Source organism: Muntiacus reevesi, chromosome 5 (genome assembly GCF_963930625.1).
Source record: "Muntiacus reevesi chromosome 5, mMunRee1.1, whole genome shotgun sequence".
In the NCBI taxonomy this organism is placed as follows: Eukaryota; Metazoa; Chordata; class Mammalia; order Artiodactyla; family Cervidae; genus Muntiacus; species Muntiacus reevesi.
In genome coordinates this window covers 37,929,997-37,951,268 of record NC_089253.1, presented here as the reverse complement: position 1 = coordinate 37,951,268, position 21,272 = coordinate 37,929,997, and the positions used below count along the sequence as shown (strand labels likewise).

The window sequence follows — 21,272 nt, the reverse complement described above, 5'->3', positions numbered from 1 at the left end:
GCAGCCCAGAAGTCCCGGGAAGGCTTGGCGAGGACCTGAGGGTGGGAACCCAGTGTCTGCTAGATTCCTAGTGGGGACAAATCATTTCCCATCCCTGGACCTGGGTCCCCCTCCCGCCTCCCCTTAGCTCCTCCCTATCTTCCCTATTCCTCCTGTAGAGAGAGAGGGAAGGGGGCTTGGTGGGCTCCTGGGCCCTTGCTAGACCTGACATCATTCAAGTCAGTGTTCCCTTGCCCACCATTCTGACACTGCACTCCCTACCTTCCCAGAGGCCCCTGGAGCCCCAGGCCCCACCCTCCTGCCATTTAGGGTTCTGGTTGGCTCAAACCATCCATCCACACTCCCCTTTTCTAGATTGTGATAGGCACACACATCACTGGGAGATCTCGTTAAAATGCAGATTCCCAGTCTGCAGGCCTGCTAGGGACCCAAATCTGCATTTCTCTGGAATACAGACTAGGGTATCAGATTTTTCCACGTTCCAGATCTGAGCTTCCTTCGGCCTCTGACCTGGCCCCTTCTTCCTGCCCGCCCTGAGCCCCGCCTGCCCAGTCCTCCACCACCTTCCTGCCAGTCTTCCCCCACCCATGTAGATCAGCACGGCCTTCCTCTCCTCTGGACGGGCCTTCGGCACAGTCCATCCCGCCTCCCTGCACAGCCTCTTAATTGGTTCCAGCTTCCCGGTAGCCAGGTTCCCAGAAGGGACGGCCCTTTCCCAGCCAGCTCGCCTGCCCCTTGCTGCCTCCGGGGAGGGGCTGGCAGCCTCAGGCAGAAGAAGGAGTGCAGGCCCCAGAGCCCTCTCACGTGCTCAGCGGATGCTCAGAGGTGGGCAGGCAGGGTCTAATTGCCTAGCCTTAGGCCACAGCTGGGTCACTGGCATTAACAGTGATGATGAAGACGAATAGGGCAGAAGGAAACCAGGCCCCAGGCTGATCTCCAGGTCCCAGACTGTCTGAAGCTCAGGGGTCAGGAAACAAGTCGGGCACCCAATATAGACTTTCGGACAAAGGGACTGAGGGGAGGGGGTCAGAGAGGAGGCCTAGCCATCCCCCCATCTGGGTTACTCCTGCCTGCTTACTTCTACCAGAGCTGGGGCTGAGGTAGCACCTCCTCCAGCCCTTGGTGGGGAGGGCGGAGGTGGGGAGGTGGTGGCTAGCTTGGTTGCCATGGAAACAGATCCAGGAGCTGCCCCAGCTGGTTAATTAGGGCTCAGGGCTGTAGTTTGGGAAGACTGGGAGTGGGCACAGAGCCACTGCCCACTTCTGAGGTGAAGTCAGTGGCCCAGGTTAAGACTCTCAGCCTAGACCACCCTGTTTGCGAACCAAGAGCCAAATAACCAGACCAGGTGGGGTTGGGGCCACCTGCACTCCAGTCACCAGGGTCTCCACCCCAATTTTAGAAGGCATGGGGAGGGGCGAGTGGTCCTGGAAGGGACTGCCTGCCCCAGGCTCTCAGTCCATGGCCAGCAGTGGCAGGGGCCAGGCTGCAGAACAGGACCACAGAAGGGTCCCTTTAACCTTCCCTGGAACCCTATAATATAGGTCTGTCTCATGGTCCCACTCTATAGATGCAAAAACTGCGGTTCAAAGGGAGTGGGGCCAGTAGGAGGAGAAGGAAGGAGCTCCCGGGGAAAACTGGACTTGAGTTGGAAAGCCAGATTCTCAGCAGGCCTGGATGGAGCTTGCACAGGGCTGCCTGGATCCGGCCAAGGGGTGGGGCTGGGGGGACCCACTTCCACTGTGAGAAGAGCAGGGGGGGCAGCTCCGCCCTGCTCCCACCTCCAGGCAGGACCAGGGGTGTGGCTGGTGAAGCCCCAGACACTGGATCTGAGTGTGAGAGTGAGGGCAGCTGGAAGGGCATCATTCATGATAGCTGAGCGCTGACCTGCGTTCGAATTCTGGCTCATCACTTAGTCACAGGCTGCTTGAGGCAGTAATCCCTGTGCCCCAAACCAGACCAGAGCCCTGCAGTGTCTGCTTCATCGGGAAGTTGGAGGGAGTAGCTGAGGGCACAGCAAACAGGACTGGGCCCAGGGTGGTCACTGTTGGTATGATCCGGGTGCCTCTCACCTGCGGCAGGGGAGTCCACACACTGGCTTGAGAGAGGATGGTGGGAGAGTCTCAAAATCACCCTGGGATGTGGGCCTGCTCTGGTGGAAAGAGTGGACTTTCAAGTCAGAGAGAATCCATACTGCTATGCAATCTTGGACTTGTGACTTAACCTCTCTAAGCCAGCTAGAGAGTGGTCCTCAGCTAGAGAGTGGTCATAACTACCTCTCCCGGCTGTTGTCAGGATTCAGCAAGAAGGTGATGTAAGAGACTTCCGCTGCGGTCAGTGCACATCATACCCATTCGTGTCACCTGTATTAGATAGTGGTTCAGAGCCTGGGGCTGCTCCAGGAGGAAGGAGGGGGCACAGAAAAGTCTCCTGCAGGGGAAGGAGGGAAATCAAACCAGTTCCAGCAGTTTTGTCTTAAATGTGGTACCCTGGGCCCCACCCTGGCTCTTAATCACCTCAGACGCTTGAATTGTTATTGTTCAGTTGCTGAGTCATGTCCAGTTCTTTTGCAACCCCATGGACCGTAGCCCACCGGGCTCCTCTGTCCATGGGATTCTCCAGGCAAGAACACTAGAGTGGGTTGCCATTTCCTTCTGCAGGTGGTCTTCCCGAGCCAGGGATCGAACCCAGGTCTCCAGCACTGGCAGGCAAATTCTTTACTACTGAACCACCTGGGAAGCCCAGAAACAGGAATGCCTGGACCGTGTGGATCCCTGGGTCAGGGGTGGGATCTAGGATAGGACCCGGGGAAGGACGCAGGTGGCTGGGGGAAGGACAGGATTCTGAAACCTAACCAGGTGTCCCCACTGAGCAACCACGGCTGGGAACACTTGGCTGAGAGACCTTCCCCCAGTTACTTTCCACTTTTTCGACTTCCTTCGGGGAGTGGGACACCCATGCCACCCGCCACGTCTGTTGGTTGCTGGGTTGGCCCAGCCAAAGCCAGCCCCGGGGATGAGGACCGAATGCAGGTGCGGCCTCCTCTGCAGCCATTCAGGCGCAGTACTGTCATGTGCACGGAAAAACTGCCGCCGAGGCCCACCCCAGCCCCCAAAACAGGAGGCTCCCCAGGGATGCAGCCTGGGAATCTGCACTTTGCATGTCCCCGCTTTACACAAATAGACATTGCTTCTGAAAATTCACCTCTCTCGTTTTGTAAATCTCTTTATCCTCAGAACCCCAGAGAGTTCTTTTCTAAAGAAATGCCGTGGTAAACTCTTTTGAGATGAGAACAATCTCCCTCATCTGTTTTGTAGCCCAGGTTTTTGCGTTGGTGTATTTCACAGGGGGCCCTCCCGTAGGGCTGATGGAAGGGTGGAAAGGAGAAGGAGGGAACTGGGGTCCCCGTGCACCAGGGGAGGCGAAGCAGCCTGTGGTGAAGCTGGGGGTGGGGGGCAGACCCGGGGCTTCGAGGAGAGGCTGGGGCTGGGGAGTGGGGTGCACACGGCTCTGGGGTTCAGGGGTTGTCCTGGCTCTGCCCCCTCTCCCTGTGTGATCCTGGTCAAGGCACTTGGCTTCCGCCTTGGCATCCTCACTGTGAGCAGGAGAGGTGCCGCCACCAACCCCACGTGGTGATGGGGCAGGGGCGGAGGCAGCTCTCCATAGCTGGGCCGGCCTTGGGCACAGGGGGACCTCCCGGCCCCACTGGGCTGTGGAGGGGTCCTCGGGGAAGCAGAATTCTCCCCAACGCTGCCTGCCTCTCCCCTGCCCCCAGCTCTCCCCAGGCTCCGAGGAGGACGAGGCCCACGAGGGCTGTAGCCGAGAGAACCTGGGCCGGATCCAGTTCAGCGTCGGCTACAACTTCCAGGAGTCCACGCTCACCGTGAAGATCATGAAGGCCCAGGAGCTGCCGGCCAAGGACTTCAGCGGCACCAGCGACCCCTTCGTCAAGATCTACCTGCTGCCAGACAAGAAGCACAAGCTGGAGACCAAGGTGAAGCGGAAGAACCTGAACCCCCACTGGAACGAGACCTTCCTCTTCGAAGGTGAGGCCGTGCCGCCCCTGCCCCCAGAGTCCCCTCTTCCCCTTGGCTGTCCCCCGCACTGCCCAGCCACACACACACATAGATGACCACATGCACAAACACACTTGTACAGATACACACACACACACACACACACACACACACACCTAGTAGCTCAGCCCAGTTACCCTGATGCATTTCATGTCCGGCTGGAATGAGGTTACAGGGCTGAGTGGAGTCAGCATCACAGCCAGGGGGCAAGGAGGAAAGCTGGGCCACTGCCTGGACCCAGAACCCATCCTCAGGCATGCAGGCAGGGGGGGAGGTAACCGCAGGATCCAGAGGAGGAACACCTGCAATGACCATAGTGTAGGGAATAAGAGCCCAGGCTATGGCCCAGGCTGCCTGAGTTCAAATCTCAGCTCTGCTGCTTGCTAGCTGTGTGACCTGGGCCAGGTTCCTGAACCTCTCTGTGCCATGGTTTCCCCATCTGTAAAATGAAGATAATAGTGAGGATTAAACAAAATCAGCGAATGGTAAAAGCACTCATAACACCCAGAAAACACTTCATATCCGTTTATTAAGCTCCCTTTGGCCGGGTGACAGCCAGCTCACCCATTAAATAATTCCTTCAGAGTGAGCTAGTGGATGCTTGTTTGTTTCTCCCCTCCTCAGTTCTGCATGGGGTCCTCAGTTCTGCATGGGGTCCCGTTTAGAGACAGCATAACCAGTGAGAGGCTCAGCTGTCTGCTGGTGTAGGTGGCCAGCTGGTTGGGTGACGTTTAAGGGCAGAGCCTCAATCCACTGATCCCTTCTGCAAACATTTATCCAGCATCACCTATGGACTGGGCACTGTCCTGGGCACTGAGGGTACAGAATGAGGCACCATTATGACCCTTAAGGCATTCCTTGGAAAACACAGATGTGTAGATAATTAAACCACACATTGCATGGCAGATGCTGCAAGACTCCAATGTAAACTCCTGTTGGTGACACTGAAAACTGTTTCTCAGAGGCAGGGTCATTCATGGTGGATTTTGATGGATGAATAGGAGTTTTCCAGATAGGAGACTGGTGTTGAAGAGAGCTGACTCAGGTTCAGGGACTTCTTTGAGCCTTCAACATTTCCAGAACACTTGTCCGCATGCATTTCACCAAAACAGATGCCAAAGGTCACCTAGGGAATTCCCTGGAAGTCCAGTGGTTAGGACTCCATGCTTTCACTGGTAAGGACCTGGGGTCCAATGCCTGGTTAGGGAACTAAGATCCCATAAACTGCATGGTGAGGCGAAAACAAAGTCACTTGAACAGGTGCCCGGGGTACTCCAAAGTGAGCAAGACACAGCCCATGGCCCCCCTTGATATGGGTGGGCCCCCTCTCAAGAATTCAGAAGCTGGAGTCTCAAGGGACAAAGAATTTCCTCTTTGAGTGCACCTGCTCCTATCAGAGGCAACTCTGTGCTTATAGCATCTTTGGTGGAAGGCACTAGAATCCTGCAGAACTCTTCCTCTCCCTTCATCTTCTCCACCAGCTGAGCCAAGATCTTAAGTATTCTCTCTCCTTCCTGCTCACACCCTGGTTCAGGATCGCATCACCTGAGGCCTCCAGGCTGGCCCACACCCCCTGCCCTCCCAGGTCAGCTCTTCCTCCTACTAAGCCTCCCAAAGCCCAGTGACGGACTCAGGCTTCAGACCTTCCTCTGGCTCCCAAGTATCTTCCATTCTGTCCCAGCGCCTTGTCCTGGCTCTCCGCTCTGGCCTGAGGTTCTGTTCCAGCCCAGAACACTCCAGCTGTTCCATCAGGCCCTTTCACGGGCATTTGTTCAATGATTGATTCACTTAACAAATATTTAATCGAGTGCCTACTACAGCATGCCAGAAATGGTGTTAGACGCTGGGATCCGGTGGTGGCTGAGGACAGAGATGCCTTCCTGGAAATTCTAGCCTACTGGGAAAGCCAGACTCAAGGAAACATAAATCTCTAGTGCAGCCTGTGATAAGTGCTGCGAAAGGAACGGGCTAGTGTATAAAACAGGGGATCCGAGCCCCTCTGGGACGTTGGGAAAGAAAGCTGAGACCTGACGGAAGAGGATAGGCTGAGACACGGCTTGGTGGGGTCAGGGCAAAAAAAGGCAGGGTGGCTAGAGCCCAGTCATTGAGTGAAGAGCGGTCACGAGGTGAGCTGGGAGAGGACAGTGGGCCAAATTACAGAAGGACTTGAAGCCGAGGCAGGGCACCAGGCTTTTATCCTAAGTGCACTGGGAGCCATTGAAAGGCTTTAAGCCGGAGAGTATCATGATGTGATTTCTATTTTTAAAAGCTCACTCTGGCTGCTGTGTTGAGAATGGGCTCTAGGAGAAAGCTCACGGAGCAGGGAGGGCTGTTTGGAGACTCTTGTGACTGTCTGGGCAAGAGGTGCCAGTGGCTTGGACAGGAAGGTGGCAGTGCAGACTGGGATGCTGCTGCTCTGTTGAGGAAGGACGGAAGGACGGAAGGACGGGCTGATGCATTCACGGGAGGCGAGGGCGAAAACGCGGAGTCCTGAGACAGGTGTCTGGTGCTGTTTCTCCACGTTTGCCATTTCCCTCTGTCCTGTGTCCTCCTGGGTCTTGCTTTCTGGCAGCTGGGGCCATCTCAGGCAGGGCCACATGCCCAGGCTTGTCTCGGGATGATTGGCAGCGGCAGGACTGCCCAGAAGGCAAGGGGGGCCACTGCCCGGCCGCCAGGGTGGACTCGTGATGAACGAGTGAATGAATGGTCTGCTCTTGATTAGCTGTGGGACTTTGGGCCGATAATGTAAGCCATCTGAGCATCAGTCTCCTCATCTGTAAAATGGACATGATACCATCCACCTCACAGAACTGTCCAGGGAGACAGATGAGATGGTCCTTGCTGACACTTCAGGGAGGTCTGAGTGCACACGTTCCTGCCCCGGAGTGCTGCCCCGCCCGGGCGCCCTGTGGCCGCTCCGCCCTGCTCCTCACCGGCGCTGTCTGCCCCCAGGTTTCCCCTACGAGAAAGTGGTGCAGAGGGTCCTCTACCTCCAGGTTCTGGACTATGACCGCTTCAGCCGCAACGACCCCATCGGGGAGGTGTCCATCCCCCTCAACAAGGTGGACCTGACCCAGATGCAGACCTTCTGGAAGGATCTGAAGCCATGCAGCGATGGGAGTGTAAGGCCCTACATGCAGGTCCCTGGCTGGGGAGCTAACAGACGAGGTCCTGGTTGTTGTTCAGTTCAGAGTTATGTTTGACTCTTTATAACCCCATGGCCTCCAGCCCTCCAGTCTTCCCTGTCCTTCACTATCTCCCAGAGTTTGCTCAAACTCATGTCCATTGAGTCTGTGATGCTTTGCGACCCCATGGACTGTAGCCCACCAGGCTGGCCATGGAATTCCCCGGGCAAGAATACTGGAGTGGGTTGCCATTCCCTTCTCCAGGGAATCTTCCCCATCCAGGGATTGAACCTACACTTCCTGTCCTGCATTGCAGGGGGGTTCTTTACCATCTGAGCCACCAGGGAAGTCCAGATGGGGTCCTAGTCCCTCCTCAATGGAAGGGAATCAGGAGGGTTCTGGGCGGGGTGGGTGGGCGGGGCCTGGCAGACCCGAATTCCCACCAGCCGTCTCAAGGCCAGTACCAGTGCTCAGCACTTGGGGAGACTGGACGGTGATAGAGAGCCTGGGGAGCAGGGCCCCGACCTGCCAGATGAAGGGAAACCCGCTATGCAGCTGTGACAGAGGGGGTGGGTAAGCACCCAGGTGCAAGGGGAAGGGTCCCCTGGTCCCCACGGCCCTCTTGTTCTCCCCCTCAGGGGAGCCGAGGCGAGCTGCTCCTGTCTCTCTGCTACAACCCCTCTGCCAACTCCATCATCGTGAACATCATCAAAGCCCGGAACCTCAAAGCCATGGACATCGGGGGCACGTCAGGTGCTGGCGCCTCTCACGGCCAGGGGCGGACGGGCCAGGGAGCTTCTGGTGCACACGCGTCATGCTGGAAGTGAACAGCAGGGTCCTGGCTGTGGGCTTCACCCCCGACCCCCAGGCCCCACCTCCAGGCCCCACGCCTTTACCTAGAGCCGTGGTGGCGGCTTTTGGAGTACCCTCAGGGTCAGCATCATCTTGAACTCTGCCCTGCTCAGGATCGGGAAGAAAGTGAACATGACGGTGGGGGTACTGGGGTTCTAGCCCCAGCTCCGACACGTCTTATCGGTGACCTCGAGTGAGACCTGGGCCTCTCAGTCTTCCCGTTTGTGTTCCCAGAAGGGCACTGGGCAATGGCTACAGCCACTGGCAGCTCCTCCATCTGCTGATGCCCCAGGCCCCCCCACCCCGCTTCTTCCTTGGGCTTTCCTCACCCCGCAGGGAAAGCGCGCAGCCCTTCCTGCCCCAGCTTCTCCTCTCCGCTCCTCTGACCCTTCCCCTTGGTGTCCCCCAGACCCCTACGTGAAGGTGTGGCTGATGTACAAGGACAAGCGGGTGGAGAAGAAGAAGACGGTGACGATGAAGAGGAACCTTAACCCCATCTTCAACGAGTCCTTTGCCTTCGACATCCCCACGGAGAAGCTGAGGGAGACGACCATCATTATCACCGTCATGGACAAGGACAAGCTCAGCCGCAATGACGTCATTGGCAAGGTAGGAGGAGGAGCGCCTGGCAAGGGTGTGTCCTTAAAAGGAGCTGCCGGGGTGGTGAGTGAGCGCAGGCTGGAGAGCAGGAGGGAGAGGGAGTCAGTCTGTCTGTTTCATCTGAAAAGGAGAGGATTGGTCGAGATTTGCCCCTCAGCATCCTCCCATGGGTCCATCAGTTCAGGACGGACCACTGGAAGAGCAGGGAAAGAAGGAAATGATAGGGAAAAGTGTCCTGGGTTCCCCAAAGAGGGCTTTCTGGGCAGGACCCTCTGACAAAGTAAATCAGTGTTGCCCTGGGTTCTGCCTGCAGAGGGTAAGCAGCCTGGGGCTTGCGTTGAGAGCTGTAGTCAGGCACCGAAGACCTGGCTTCGGTTCCTCCCTCCTCTGCTCTTCAACAGCTGTAGGACCTTGCCTCTCTGAGCCTCAGGGTTCTCATTTGCAAAATGGAGCTTTGCAGGGTATTGTAAGAACCGCCTGAGGCATGTGGACATTCTTGCAGAAACTGACCTCTCTTTATCATATACTAACCGAAAGTCCATGCCTGGCCTTGAGTTTTTCCGGGATGCAATTCTGTACCATAAATCCATCTCTCTTCTACTTTGAAATGTCTATTCCTTTGTTTGGCTATGGCTTAGTGTTGAGAGTGTGGGCTTGAGAGTCGTCCTCCCTGGATCCAGGGCCCAGTTCTACCTCTTAACAGCCATAATGTTTATGAGCTTCATTTCTTCCTCTTGAAATGAGCGTAAGACAAACCTAGCCTCACAGGGTGCTGGGAGGATTAAATAACACAGTCAAGATGCTTAACACAGCACATAGAACATGTATGTTAGCTACTATCGTAATGAAGGTTATTACTGAAAAGTTCCCAGTAAGGGCACGGGTGTCCAATCAGGCATGGAGGTTTGACCAGGAACAGTGCAGGAAGTCAGCTGATCAGGTAGGTACAGGGGAAGGGAAGATGCCAGGAGCAAGTGAGCGGAGAGTGTGGGTCACCCAGGGGGATGGCCCGGTATGAGGGAAATGGGAAGTGGCCTGGGCACCCACAGGGAAAGGGGCCGAGGTGGAGGCACCCCTCAGACAGACAGAAATGGAGAACCTAGCTATTGGGGGTGGGAGGGAAGCAGCTGGCCCCAAAGAGGCGAGCTGGCCCTGCCAGCCATCCAGCAAGGCCCAGGGAGTATGTATGACTTGCTGACCTGTGGTCTCAGGTGGGACGGGTCCCCAGGACAGCATCACCCACGTCCCAGTGGGACCACGAGGGCTGAGCCCTTCGTTCACCAGCTCAGTCTTTTCTCAAGCTTAGCCTTTTGGAGTTGGGTGAGTCCTACCTTCTGCTGGCTGAACCGAGATAAAGGTGGATTTGTTCTCCCTTTGGCCCAGGTAACTTAGGGAGCCCTATACTCTGAACTAACCAACAGTCACAAGGCTGAGGTTAGCCAGGGGACCACGCACACAGCCCCCCCGAGGCTGTGAAGCTTCTCACATGGAGGCAGGTAGGATTAGGTTGATAATACTATAAAGTCCACGGGGTCTCCAAGACTCGGACACGTCTGAGTGACTGAACAACAACAAATGAAGCCCCAAAGACCTAGATTTAAATCCCTCTGCACCACTCATAAATCCTGTGACTATGGGTCAGTCTCTTAACTCCCTGCACCTTAGTTTGTCCATCTGTAAAATGGGGATAATCACATACCTGCCTCACCGGGAAGGATTTGATGATCTGTGTACGCAGAGTCCCTAGCTCAGCGCCTGGCAGGTAGTAAGTGCCTATGAAGTGTGGGAGCGTCTGTCAGTAAGGAGAATTAGACGGTACCCAGCAGGTGGGTGGGGGAAGGGCGTGGGAGAATCCTGCCTCCATCCCCATCCATCTCCCACCACGAAACTGGCTGGGAGTTTAAGGGCCAGGCACGCCCAGGCTGCCGAGGGAAAGCATAACAAGGAAGATAGGTCAGGCTGGTGGGGTGGGGTGGGTGGGAGAGGAGGGGCCTCTGCAGGCAGAGACCCCCAGGGTCCCCACGATCACAAGCTAGGGTGCCACCGTGGACATGGCGTGTCACCACCAGTGGGGGCAGGGACAGGGCCTCAGAGGGTGCCACTAACGCCTCCTCTTCCCTCTCTCCCCAGATCTACCTGTCCTGGAAGAGTGGGCCCGGGGAGGTGAAGCACTGGAAGGACATGATCGCCCGGCCCCGGCAGCCTGTGGCCCAGTGGCACCAGCTGAAGGCCTGAGTGGGGCCAAGGGAGCCCCAGGGGGCCGAGGGCCCGGGTCCCCATCACGCCCTCACCACTTTATGCACAAGGCCCGGCCTGGCCCCCCCAGCCACGGGTGAGGGAAGGATGCCGAGGGCTCCGCTAGGGAGAGGTCCCAGGAACCAGTCGGGCCCTGCTTCTAGGGAGCACCAGCCCCATTCCCCACCGGTCCAGCTTGGGGGAGGGGCTCTGGGAGCCATTTTCCTGCTTTGCCCCTTTCCTTCCTGACTTGCTGATACTCAAGAAGCGGGGAGGTGAGCTTGAGAGCCAGAGGGCAGATCCCTCCAGAGGCCCGCCAGGTGGGCACGGTCCCCCCGTTTTCTTTAAGGCAGCGCCTGGAGTGGAGGAAGGCCGCCCCCTCCCCCGCCCCCAACGTGGGCCCAGGAGAGGGGAGGTCGAGGCGTTTGGCCCGGCCTGGCCTGACCGAGAGAGAGGCCTGTTCCAGGGCAGTTTCAGGAGCCGGCTGGGCCCTGAATGCTGAGGATAGTATATAGCCTGCTCCGGGGGTCCTGGAGCCTCAGCCCTGTGTACTTGTGTTGTATCCACCGTGCGTGTGTAATGTGTGTGTGTGCGTGCACATGTGGGGGTGGCAGCACGCGCTCCCTGTGTCCCTGGGGCCCACGTGCTGAAGACAATGCAGAGAGAACGGGGGTTTCATGATCCGAGGCGAGCTGGAGGCTTGAGAAGTCAAGGCGCAGAGCTAGGGGGTGGGAGAGGAGAGGCAGGTGAGGGGGGGATGGGGTGAGGCAGGGATGGAGGAAGAGGGGGGTGGGGAAGAGGGGCAGAGGAGCTGGGCTGCGACCTGGGCTCTGTCCTTCTCCTCCCGCCTCCCCAGAGCTCTCCACTGGCTCCCTCCCCAGCAGTGTCATCTCTTGAGCATCCGTTCATGCCGTTTAGGCACCCACTGTGTATATCACATTCCACCTCTGCTCCTTCCTGTCTCAGGGGTCCCAAGTCCCCACTAGCTCTCTTCCCTAACATCCCCATCCAAAGACACCCTCCCACGTCCTAGTTGTCACATCCCAGCCACACTGGCAGCCCTCACCACGCCTTCCAGCGTCATTCCCCTTCCTTCTCTCTGTCTGCAGACCTCCCTGCCACACACATTCCCCCTCTCCTCCATCCCACCCCACACCCCCCTCTCCTCCATCCCACCCCACACCCCCCTCTCCTCCATCCCACCCCACGCCCCCACCCCTGCTCGGAGACCTTCCTTTTCATTCCATCGTGGTCTCTGTTCTTGCATCACTTGAACAGTTCCAGGGCTGTCCTCCCACCTTTCCCACCGCCCCTGGTCCCTCAGAGCAGCTCCTTCTACCCCTCGGTTCAGGCAGAGGAAGCAGAGAGCATTCCCAGATTCTGTGAGTTTTGAGGTTGCCCTCCTCCCCCACAAAGAAGCTGTGGTTTCCCTGCCTCCGCGGCTGCAGAGACCAGAACTGGCAGCCCCACGGAGAGAGAAGATTTCAGGATGATCCCTGCTTAAGCCCCCTCATTCCCACGTGGGTCCCGGTGTTGATACAAGAGAGCTGGCGACCGCCTTCGAATCCCGTGGTTCGCGCGCTTGCGCCTGACATTCCCGGAAGATGCCGCCAGGTGGCGCCCGCACACCACGGTCTGTGGACGAGGCCTAGGACCAAGGCTCTACCCCCAAATGGGTCTGACACCCCAGGAAAGGAGATTCTGGAAAAGGTCCCCCACTTCGCACTGCAAAAGCATGGGCAGTTGGGAACCACGTTCCTTAAGTAGACTTCCCTTTGAGCTGAGCGTTCTGCTCACATTTTTGCCCATATCAAAAGTTTCTTAACATAAACTCTCACGCCTTCGGCCCTACCCTTGACCCCAAGGATCTGGAGGAATATCATACAAAGTAAGCGAATCATTTTGTAGAGTGAAGAGTGCTAACGTAAAGCAAGTAGTCACACACATTCCTTGTAAATCCCAATTTTTCTATATTGTAGCTTTGCTTAAAATGGGGGTCTGCCCTCACGGCACGGCCCCTATCGGGCAGGCCGGGGAACCAACCCCCAGCGGGGAGGGAGGGCAGCGGCTCCGGAGACAGTGGAAGCGAAGAAAGGTTGCTGCTGGAAGCTCTGAGAAGCGGAGGGGCTCTGCCAGCCTCCATCCCGCCCTCAAATCCTGTGCCCCTGCACCCCGAGGCCGGTAGGAGAGCAAGCCCCGCCCCGGGTCCCCTTGCCTACTACAGAGCTCTCGGGAATTGGACCAACTAGCACTGAGTGGGCGGGGCAACTGGGTCCCCGTTTTCCGAGCCCCGCCCACGAAGCTCTTAGCCAATCACATGCAGGGAGCATCACCGGGCCCTGCCTATTCCAAACCTGACCGCACCCAGGGTCGCGCAGCCATGAACCCCGCCTGGGGTTCTCCAACCCCCGACGTGCAGCCTGAGCTCTGGGACGCCGGGGGAGGGGTGGCCAGCGGCGGGTCAAGGGCAAGGTGGGCTAGCAAGGGAAGAGGCGGGAGGTATGGGTGAGGGCGGGGGAGGTCTAAGGCTTTAGGGAACAGAGAGAGGGGGAACTTGAGGGTGGAGGGAGGGCAGTGCCCTGTCACCATCCCAGGACCTTGGACAGATCACCCACACTCCCGGGGCCTCAGTTTCCCCATCTGTAAAATGATGGTAATAATACTTCACCTACCTCATGGGGGAGGTTGTAAGGCCGCCGTCACCTGACCTGGGGGTGGAGGCAGGAGGATTCTGAAGGTGCTACCCGCGAGCAAAGTATTATTACCGCCGCCTGAAGGCAAGGCCCGCCTGCCCCTCCCCGCACAGAGCCTCCAGGGATAGCTGAGGCCGGCCTGGGCCCACCTATCTCTTCTCCACTGTGTCCCTGCGCCCTTCTTGAGCGTCATCCACCATCTTTGTGGGCACCCTAGAGTTAGTCGTTATCTTGTTCAGGTATTCTTTCTTGTGACCATCACCCCACGTAACTGCTGTATAAATTCCACCTGCCCCAGGACCCCGCACCTGCCCACTGGCGCTAGACGCCAGGGAAGGGACAAGGAAAACAGCCACACAAAAAGCCAAGGGGAGTCCCCAGAGTCCCCAGTCCTGCTGGGGCCCCAGGGGTGGGCATTGGTGGTTTCTGTTTGTATTGTGTTTGAGTCCTTGAGCGCAAGTGTTTTATAAAAAACAAAACAACAAAAAAAACCTACGACAAAAACCCACTGTCACAAAAAAAAAAAAAATTGCAGCGAAGAGAAATGAAGAAAAACTGAAGAAAAAAAGGGGGGAAAAAAACATACAAAATTTTTCCACCACATGCACCCTCTAAGCCAGCAAGATTTCCTCTTTGCAAAATCATATTTTTGTGGGGATGTGCCCTGCTTTTTGTGGCAAGGCCCATTCTGATTAATAAAGGATCGTGAAAAAGTAGGGCCTTGGCTGTTTCCTCCGTGGGTCCTAGCCCTCCACTATCTCCCAGGGGAAAAGGAAGTGGGGGATGGGGATGGGGAGCCTGGGGCCAAGTCTCCCCTCACCTGTCATCTTTGGGATTCGGCTTCACTTGATGAGGCCCTTCTAGCCTATCTTCAGGTTGAGAGTATGAACCCACCAGCTACCCAGAAAGCCAGGAAGCAGCCATACCCCCTGGATCAAGCCTAAAGCAAGGCTTATTGGGAGTGGAGTCTCCTTAGGGCTTACAGGGTGCCCCTCTAGTTCACCCAGCCCAACACCCCCTCCCCACAGTTCCCAGGGGACCCTCACCACCCTCCAAGGCAGGTGAGACAAACCAAAGGGAGACCTTTCGCCTTCCCCACCATCAACATGAACTCCAACAGGGTCACTGTGGTTTCAGGCCAATGTGTCCTCTCTGTGTTCCCTGTGGAGTTCTGGGTCTGTTGCCTGAACCGGAGTCTTCTCTCCACCCTTTTCTGGTTTCATCCTTTAGGATTAGAAAAGTCTCAACTCAAAAAAACACAAGGCAAGTCCCAGTCTGGTGGACCTAGGAAGCTGGGCCCTAGTAGACACAGAGGCCCCGGGGCTAGCTGTTTCCTTCCTCCTGGTCTGAGTTCCCTCCATCCACAGAAGAGCAATAACCATCCCTGCCCTTTCTCCTTCCCTCCCGCACACAGCCCAGGGGAAACTGAGGCTTGGCAGCTCTCCAGGTGCTTTCAGAAGGAAACTGCTACACCTGTATGGGCTCACAGGCAAGGCGAGCCCTCCATGGTCGTGTGTCCACCTGCTGGCCCCTGCCCACTCCTACTAGAGGGGTCACCTCACCTCTTGCTCCCCTGCGCCTGGGGCTGGCAGCTTCCTCCTCACTCTGCACTAAGTACTCCCACCTGAAGCTGCCCGCCCTCTCCCCTTCTGCCCCATACTGACAATATGGTTTAAATGTCTCTGGTTCAGAGGTTGGAGGGAGCCCTAGGGTCAGGTAAGTAAGCCTCACAAGCAGTTCTTGCCAGGACTTCTGCTCGATCTGGAAAAACTAGGCTAAAAAACAGGACAGCTCGGCCTGGCAGAGGTGACAGCCCCTTGCCATGGGCTCCAAGCCTCCCTCCTCCTGTGTTTCTGTCTTTCTCCTGCCTTCACTTCGTGCGGTTTCTCTTCATCCCTGCCTGCAGAGACTCCCCCATCTTTCCCTGTGCCTGGGACCACTGCCCTCTGGTCTTTTTCTCCTGCAAGTCCCTCTTGGATTCCGCTGCTTTCTGGAAGGCCGTCTCAGGCCACATCCCGCTCTCCTCTCCCTCCCCCACAAAGACAGCCAGAAGGACAAGGCTTGAACGCGCTGTATGCCCCCCCGTGGCTCGCTGCCCACCTGTCTCCCTTGAAGATGCCCCGCTCCCCGTGTCTGTGTCCTGTGTGTGTGTGCTGTGTCACCTTTAGATTGTGAGCCCCACCCCCGGGCAGGGACCTCTGTCTGAATACATGCTCTGCGTGGCACACTCGGGTGTGCTAATAAATGTCCATTCTGAGAACAAGAGTGCCCCGGTGTCTGAAGGAAGCTTTGGGGCGAAGGCTGAGCAAGCCCATGTGATGGCACTGGAAGCAAGGGAGGTGCTTGTGGGCAGGGCCCCCAGTTTCTGAGCACCCTGTTCTGCTTTCTGAAGCGGGAAGAGGGGGATGGTGGTAATGAATCCAGGAAGACATCCAGTCTCTGCCGCTCTGCTGGCTGGGAGGGCTGGCTGTTGGGAGGCTCCGAGAGGAAGAGAGGCTATGATTCCCACACCCAGACCTGACCACCAGCCACAGGCAGGTAGCATCTGCCATGGCTCAGATTGCACTGGGTTAGGAGGCCTAACATCCACTTATGGGCAAGTCACTTACCTCCCTGGGCCTGTTGCTGCCTCTGCTCTTGTCTCATCACCATCCCCACAGCCTGCCTCTGCCCTGCATCCCTGGCACTAACACTGAACTCTTCCGGGGCTTCCCTGCCCTGCTTGCCCACGATCCACCCACCCCTGACTGTCCCCCCAACAACTTGGGGAACCACTGACCTGGCCATTGTTACAAGTGCCCCTATAAAAATCATCTCCCTTTCTTTCTGCTCCTCCAAGGCAACAAATGAGAAGTCACGGGCAGCTGGGGGGTGGGGAGCAGGTGGGCCGGGGGGAGGGACCACCGGTTCTGATGGAACTTCAACAGGGCGAACGTGGTACCTGAGGGTCTCTGAGAGGGACACAGTCTGCAGCCAAACTCCAGGTTCCTTTTCTTCCTTAAGAAGGAGGCAGCCTCTAGTCTTCCCCACTCTCTCCCAAGCTGATTCCTTCAGATCCATCCCTGGCCTCCTGATCCGCAGGCCCAGCCCAGTGGCCAGTGAGCTGCTGGGCCAAGCCTGACCTTTGGGCCTCATATGACATTATCCCTGTTGCCATGGTGATGGTGGCTTGGCAGCATCTTCTCATGGGACATGGGTCTCTAGGTTTGAGGTTTTACAATTTTCTCTCTTTTTTAAAAAAACTATTTAACCTTTCCCCCTCCCCCCCTTAACAATGAGGAGAGAAAGTAATGACTGAGTTTAAAAAAAAAAAAAGACTAAAAGGAAGAAACAGAGAGAGGAAAATGGAGCCAGGGAGATGGAAGGAGGGAAGAATAGTCACAGATGGGGAGGAACAGGGTCAGTACCAGTGAAAGAATAGAGAAAGGTCAGCCCAGCCTGAGATTCAAAAATATATTAAGAGTCAGGAACGAAGCTGGAAAGACCGGGGAATGGAGGCTGGGGGTGGGGGGCAGTGGCCAGGTGGCAGAAAGAAACAGCCAGACGGAAGAGCAGACTCGAGCAGCCAAAGCCATTTGTGACTGAAGACAAGCTCTCTTGCCCCAGACAGGACACAACAGTTGGCTGGGGCCACTGTGACGCAGAGCTGGGGCACATGGACGAAGGGCAGTGCCAGGGGCAGCCCAGAGTCCCCACAGCAGCAGGACCCAGTGCTCCCAGGGCTTATAAATAAACAGGCATGTGGGAAACGCACATTCTTTCTCCAAGAAATATAATTTATGTTTACAGCCAGTTTTTTTGTGTTTTTTTTTTTCTCTTCTTAAAGAAAACACCACCATGTGGGGCCCCCGCCCCAGACAGTGTCCCTGAGTGGCCCTGGCCCTGGGCCTTCCTCCCATTATTGCTCAGATGGGAAAGATCTGACCCTGGGAACTGCAGAGCAAAGCCTCATTCCTCACCCCCTGGAGGCTGTCCTGGTGACGGAGAGGAGGCACACAGGGCTCGTCCCCTGCCCCGCGCCCTGCCAGCCACCCTGACGCTGCCCATTTAAGGGAATGGAGAGTCCAGGCGGTGGCTACACAGGAGCAGCCGCCCAGAGCAGAGAGCCTCTCTCTGGGTGCAGGAGGCCCTGGAGGCACAGTGGCTTCTTTTCAAACCCGACAGCTGGAAGCCTCAGGCCGTGGGGAAGGGAGGGCCTGTTCTCTTTGCAGCAAGATTCCGGACACAAGCTGGGAGAAGAGAACAGAATAAAAGGCAGGGGCAGAGACCTGGCCTTCTGGCTGCACCCCCACCCCCTCCCCTTCCCCACACAAAATTTAGGAAGCCTGGAGAGGGAGGTATGTACCATGAGCCCTGGTGGAGGGGCAAGGGCAGCTGTGGGGTTTCATCCCCATCCCCCAGCTCCCACACCTGTCTGTCCTGGGCACAGGCTCCAGCTCCAAGCCCCCCGCCCCTGGGCCAGACCTTCTGTTCGAACTTCTGCCTCATGCAGGCATGTGGTCCACCCCAGAGGTAGCGGCTCCTGCGCCAGGAAGGGCAGACCTAGAAGATCCAAACTCTGGTCAGAGGTGGGGGCCCTGGGCATCCAGACGCAGCCGAGGAGATGATTCCGTGGTCAGTGGTGAGCCTGGTTCCAGGAAGAAGCTGGTGCTTTTATTGGGTTGTCAGTGACTCTGTCAGGGGCCAGACTGAGCGATGGATGGACGGAGCTGGGACTTCTTGGCCTGACTACTGCCCAGGGACCAGCCGCGAGGCAGTTTTCTCATCACCCTGGAATGTCTGAAGATGGCACCCAGGCCTGCCTGTCCCTGTCAGTGTACCCAAACTGACCCCTCCTCTGCCCCCAAGTAGGGACCCACCTTTCCCATGAACCTTCGCAGAACCCTTCCCCCCAGACTGGCCGAAGCACAGGCTCAGGTGCCCAGTCCTGGAGCTGCTTCCAGGGCGCGGAGGCCGTCCCCCGGGCCCCCGAGAGCCCGGGAGCTACCGCCCCCTATGAGCAGGTCTTCTTCCTCCTCATCCTCAAAGGCCCGCGCTGGGCGCCGGGGCGGCGGCCGGGGCGTGGGCTCGTCGCGCTCAGCCATGCGCTCGACGGCGCCCTCGCCCACAAGGAAGACCGTGTCGGCCACGCGTGGGGGGCCAGTGACCGGGTTGTGGTCGTAGGAGAAGACGCGCAGGGCGCGCAGCGGGTGCAGGTCTGGGAAACCGCCCAGGCGGTTGCGGTCTAGGTCGAGGATGTGCAGGCGGCCCATGCGCAGCAACGCGGGCGGGAATTCCTCGAAGCGGTTGCCGTAGAGCCAGAGGCCGCGCAGGCCCGTCATGCGCGGCAGCTCCGCGGGCAGCGCGCGCAACCGGTTGTCGCCCATCTGCAGCGACTGCAGCGCCACCAGGCGCAACAACGGCCGCGGGAAGCGCCGCAGGAAGTTGCCCTCGATCCAGAGGCAGCGCAGGCTCTGAAGCTGCGCGAAGTCGGCGGGCAGCGCCAGCAGCCGGTTGCTGCCCAGGTAGAGGCGCGTGAGGCGCGGCAGGCGACAGAGACCGTCGGGTAGGCGCTCGAGTTTGTTGAAGTCAAGCGCCAGGATGCGCAGCTCGCGCAGCTCCTCGATTTCCTCCGGCAGCTCGCGCAGCCCCGTGCCGCTCACGTACAGCTTCTGCAGGCGGCTCAGCGCGCACACGGCGCTGGGCAGCCGCCGCAGCCGCCTCCCGCTCAGCTCCAGCTGCTGCTCGCCGTTGCGCAGTTGCTCCTCGGCGTCCGACGGCAGTTCGTCCGGCGTAGACTCGGCGATGCCCATGGTCACCAGCCCCGGGCGGGGCCACCGCCGCCGCCGCCGCCCGGCATCGCCCCGCCCTGGCGGCCCCCGGGCCTCCTAGACGGGGCCGAGGCCGCGCTGGCTCCGGGGCCCCCCGCCCCGGCCTGTCCCTGCTCCGGGAGGGGGGCCGTGCCGGGCGGGGAGGAGGCGCCCCCCTGGGGCCCCGCCGCGGCGCGCCACGCTCGGCCGCCCGCCCTCAGGCCTCCGCCGCTCCCTCGGCTGGAGGCCGACTGGTTCGGGTTAGCGCGGATTCTCAGCTTGGAGACCCGTCGCCCTGGCAACCCCCGACGCGCGCGCCGCTGCCAATGAAGTGGAAGGAGTGCGGGGCGGGGCCAAGGTGCAGCTGAATTGGGTTCTGGAGCCCCGGCCCACGGCCCGCTTTCCCACCCGTCGGGCCCGGGAGACAGCACTAACCCAGGGAACCCAAGAACCCCGCAAGCCTGGCGCCGTGCCAACACAAGTCCGACGACTGACGCTGTCTACGCTTCCAGCCACAGCGAGCCGTTTGGTGTGCAGTTTGTAGACGCCCAGAGTTCCAAGTCCAAGAAGGAAACAAGGACTGAGGAAATGCCGGAGCGCGACCCAGGACTCTGGACAAGTGGCTCTCCAGGAGAGACTGAGAGGCGAGCTCAGTGCCCGCCGTTCGTGTCCAGCGGCGTGCGTCCAGTCTTCCCGCTAGGGTCACGTTAGGGGAGTAACTCAGAACAGTGCTCTTTCTGGGCTTTTTCAGGGTGGGTCACAACTGAGGATCTGGCGGGGACCCAAGCTTGGCTCCGTCCCCCTCCCCGCCGGGTACACCCTCTGCGCGCTGCAGGCTCCGGGATAGTGCACTCACTCACCCCTTCTCCTGCCGAGTTCCTCCAGCTGTGCTCAAGGTCAGTGGGTGACTGCAGTGGACAGAGGACTGGAGCACACGAGCGCCGTTGAGCACCACCAACGGTGACCACACTCGTTCTGTAACGCTTCCTCTTGCACACGCTCTCACCAGCAGCCTTTTTGCCCCTGACTTCTCCCCTCCTACTCCAAGCCCTCCTGCTAGAGCTGCCAGCAAAAACACTCCCTCTGGTTTATTGCCAGCATGTCATGTGCCCAGCACTGTACTAAAAGCATTGCGTTGAATCCTTGCCACAAACCTATGAGGTAGGTACCCTCACAGCCCCGATTTTAAAGATGGAGAAACTGAGGCTCAGAGAGGTTTGACATGAGTGGGTGACTTGCCGGGGGCTTCCCCGGTGGCTCAGCTGTAAAGAATTCTCCTGCAATGCAGGAGATGCAGGAGACACAGCTTCGATCCCTGGGTCAGGAAGATCCCCTGGAGAAGGGCATGGCAACCCACTCCAGTATTCTTGCCTGGGAAGTCCCATGGACAGAGGAGCCTGCTGGGCTACAGTCCATAGTGTCACTCAGAGTCAGACACGACTGAAGTGACTTAGCATGCACTCATGCACGGGTGACTTGTCCAAGGTCACCCCGCTGGCTAGTGGCTGGGATTTGAAACCAGGCAGGAGACTTCCCTGGGTGTCCAGTGGTTAAGGCTGGCGCTTCCATTGCAGGGGGCGCGGGTTCCATTCCTGGTTGGGGAATTAAGATCCCACATGCCTCACTGCTTGGCCAAAAATAATAATAAATAAAAATAAAACCAGGCAGACTGCCTCTCCAACTTGTGTTTTCAACCACGTGTGTGTGTGTGTTCAGCCATGTCCGACTCTTTGTGACCCTATGGACTGTAGCCCGCCAGGGTCCTCTGTCCATGCGACTTCCCAGGCAAGAATACTGGAGTGGGTTGCCAATTCCTTCTCCAGGGGATCTTCCCAACCCAAGGGTCGAACCTATGTCTCTTACATCTCTTTCACTGGCAGGCAGGTTCTTTACCACTAGCGCCAC

General features: G+C 58.1%; 2 protein-coding genes across 8 annotated transcripts in view; one reads left to right on the top strand and one right to left on the bottom strand.

The window, feature by feature from the left end:
• SYT7 (synaptotagmin 7) overlaps nucleotides 1-12,033 on the top strand; it is a 60,327-nt gene extending 48,294 nt beyond the window's left edge. For all 6 annotated transcript variants that reach the window (XM_065937465.1, XM_065937463.1, XM_065937461.1 and 3 more), the window contains 5 exons: nucleotides 3,773-4,043; nucleotides 7,026-7,195; nucleotides 7,837-7,951; nucleotides 8,460-8,659; nucleotides 10,781-12,033. In XM_065937465.1, coding sequence (XP_065793537.1) covers nucleotides 3,773-4,043; nucleotides 7,026-7,195; nucleotides 7,837-7,951; nucleotides 8,460-8,659; nucleotides 10,781-10,885 — 861 coding nt within the window. In that variant the 3' untranslated portion in view covers nucleotides 10,886-12,033. The remainder of the gene's footprint in view (nucleotides 1-3,772; nucleotides 4,044-7,025; nucleotides 7,196-7,836; nucleotides 7,952-8,459; nucleotides 8,660-10,780) is intronic.
• Nucleotides 12,034-17,387: 5,354 nt separating this feature from the next.
• On the bottom strand, nucleotides 17,388-20,361 carry LRRC10B (leucine rich repeat containing 10B). Of its 2 annotated transcripts, XR_010663350.1 has the most exons (3): nucleotides 20,228-20,361; nucleotides 18,438-20,063; nucleotides 17,388-18,120 (listed from the first exon to the last, which is right to left on the bottom strand). XR_010663350.1 is itself a non-coding variant. In XM_065936597.1 (2 exons), the coding sequence occupies exon 2, from the start codon at nucleotides 19,368-19,370 to the stop codon at nucleotides 18,492-18,494; it is 879 nt and encodes a 292-aa protein (XP_065792669.1). In that variant the 5' UTR covers nucleotides 19,371-20,063; nucleotides 20,228-20,361; the 3' UTR covers nucleotides 17,388-18,491. The 2 variants fall into 2 exon arrangements, 1 of the variants encoding a protein (XP_065792669.1); XM_065936597.1 differs by having other exon boundaries at nucleotides 17,388-20,063.
• Nucleotides 20,362-21,272: the final 911 nt, after the last annotated feature.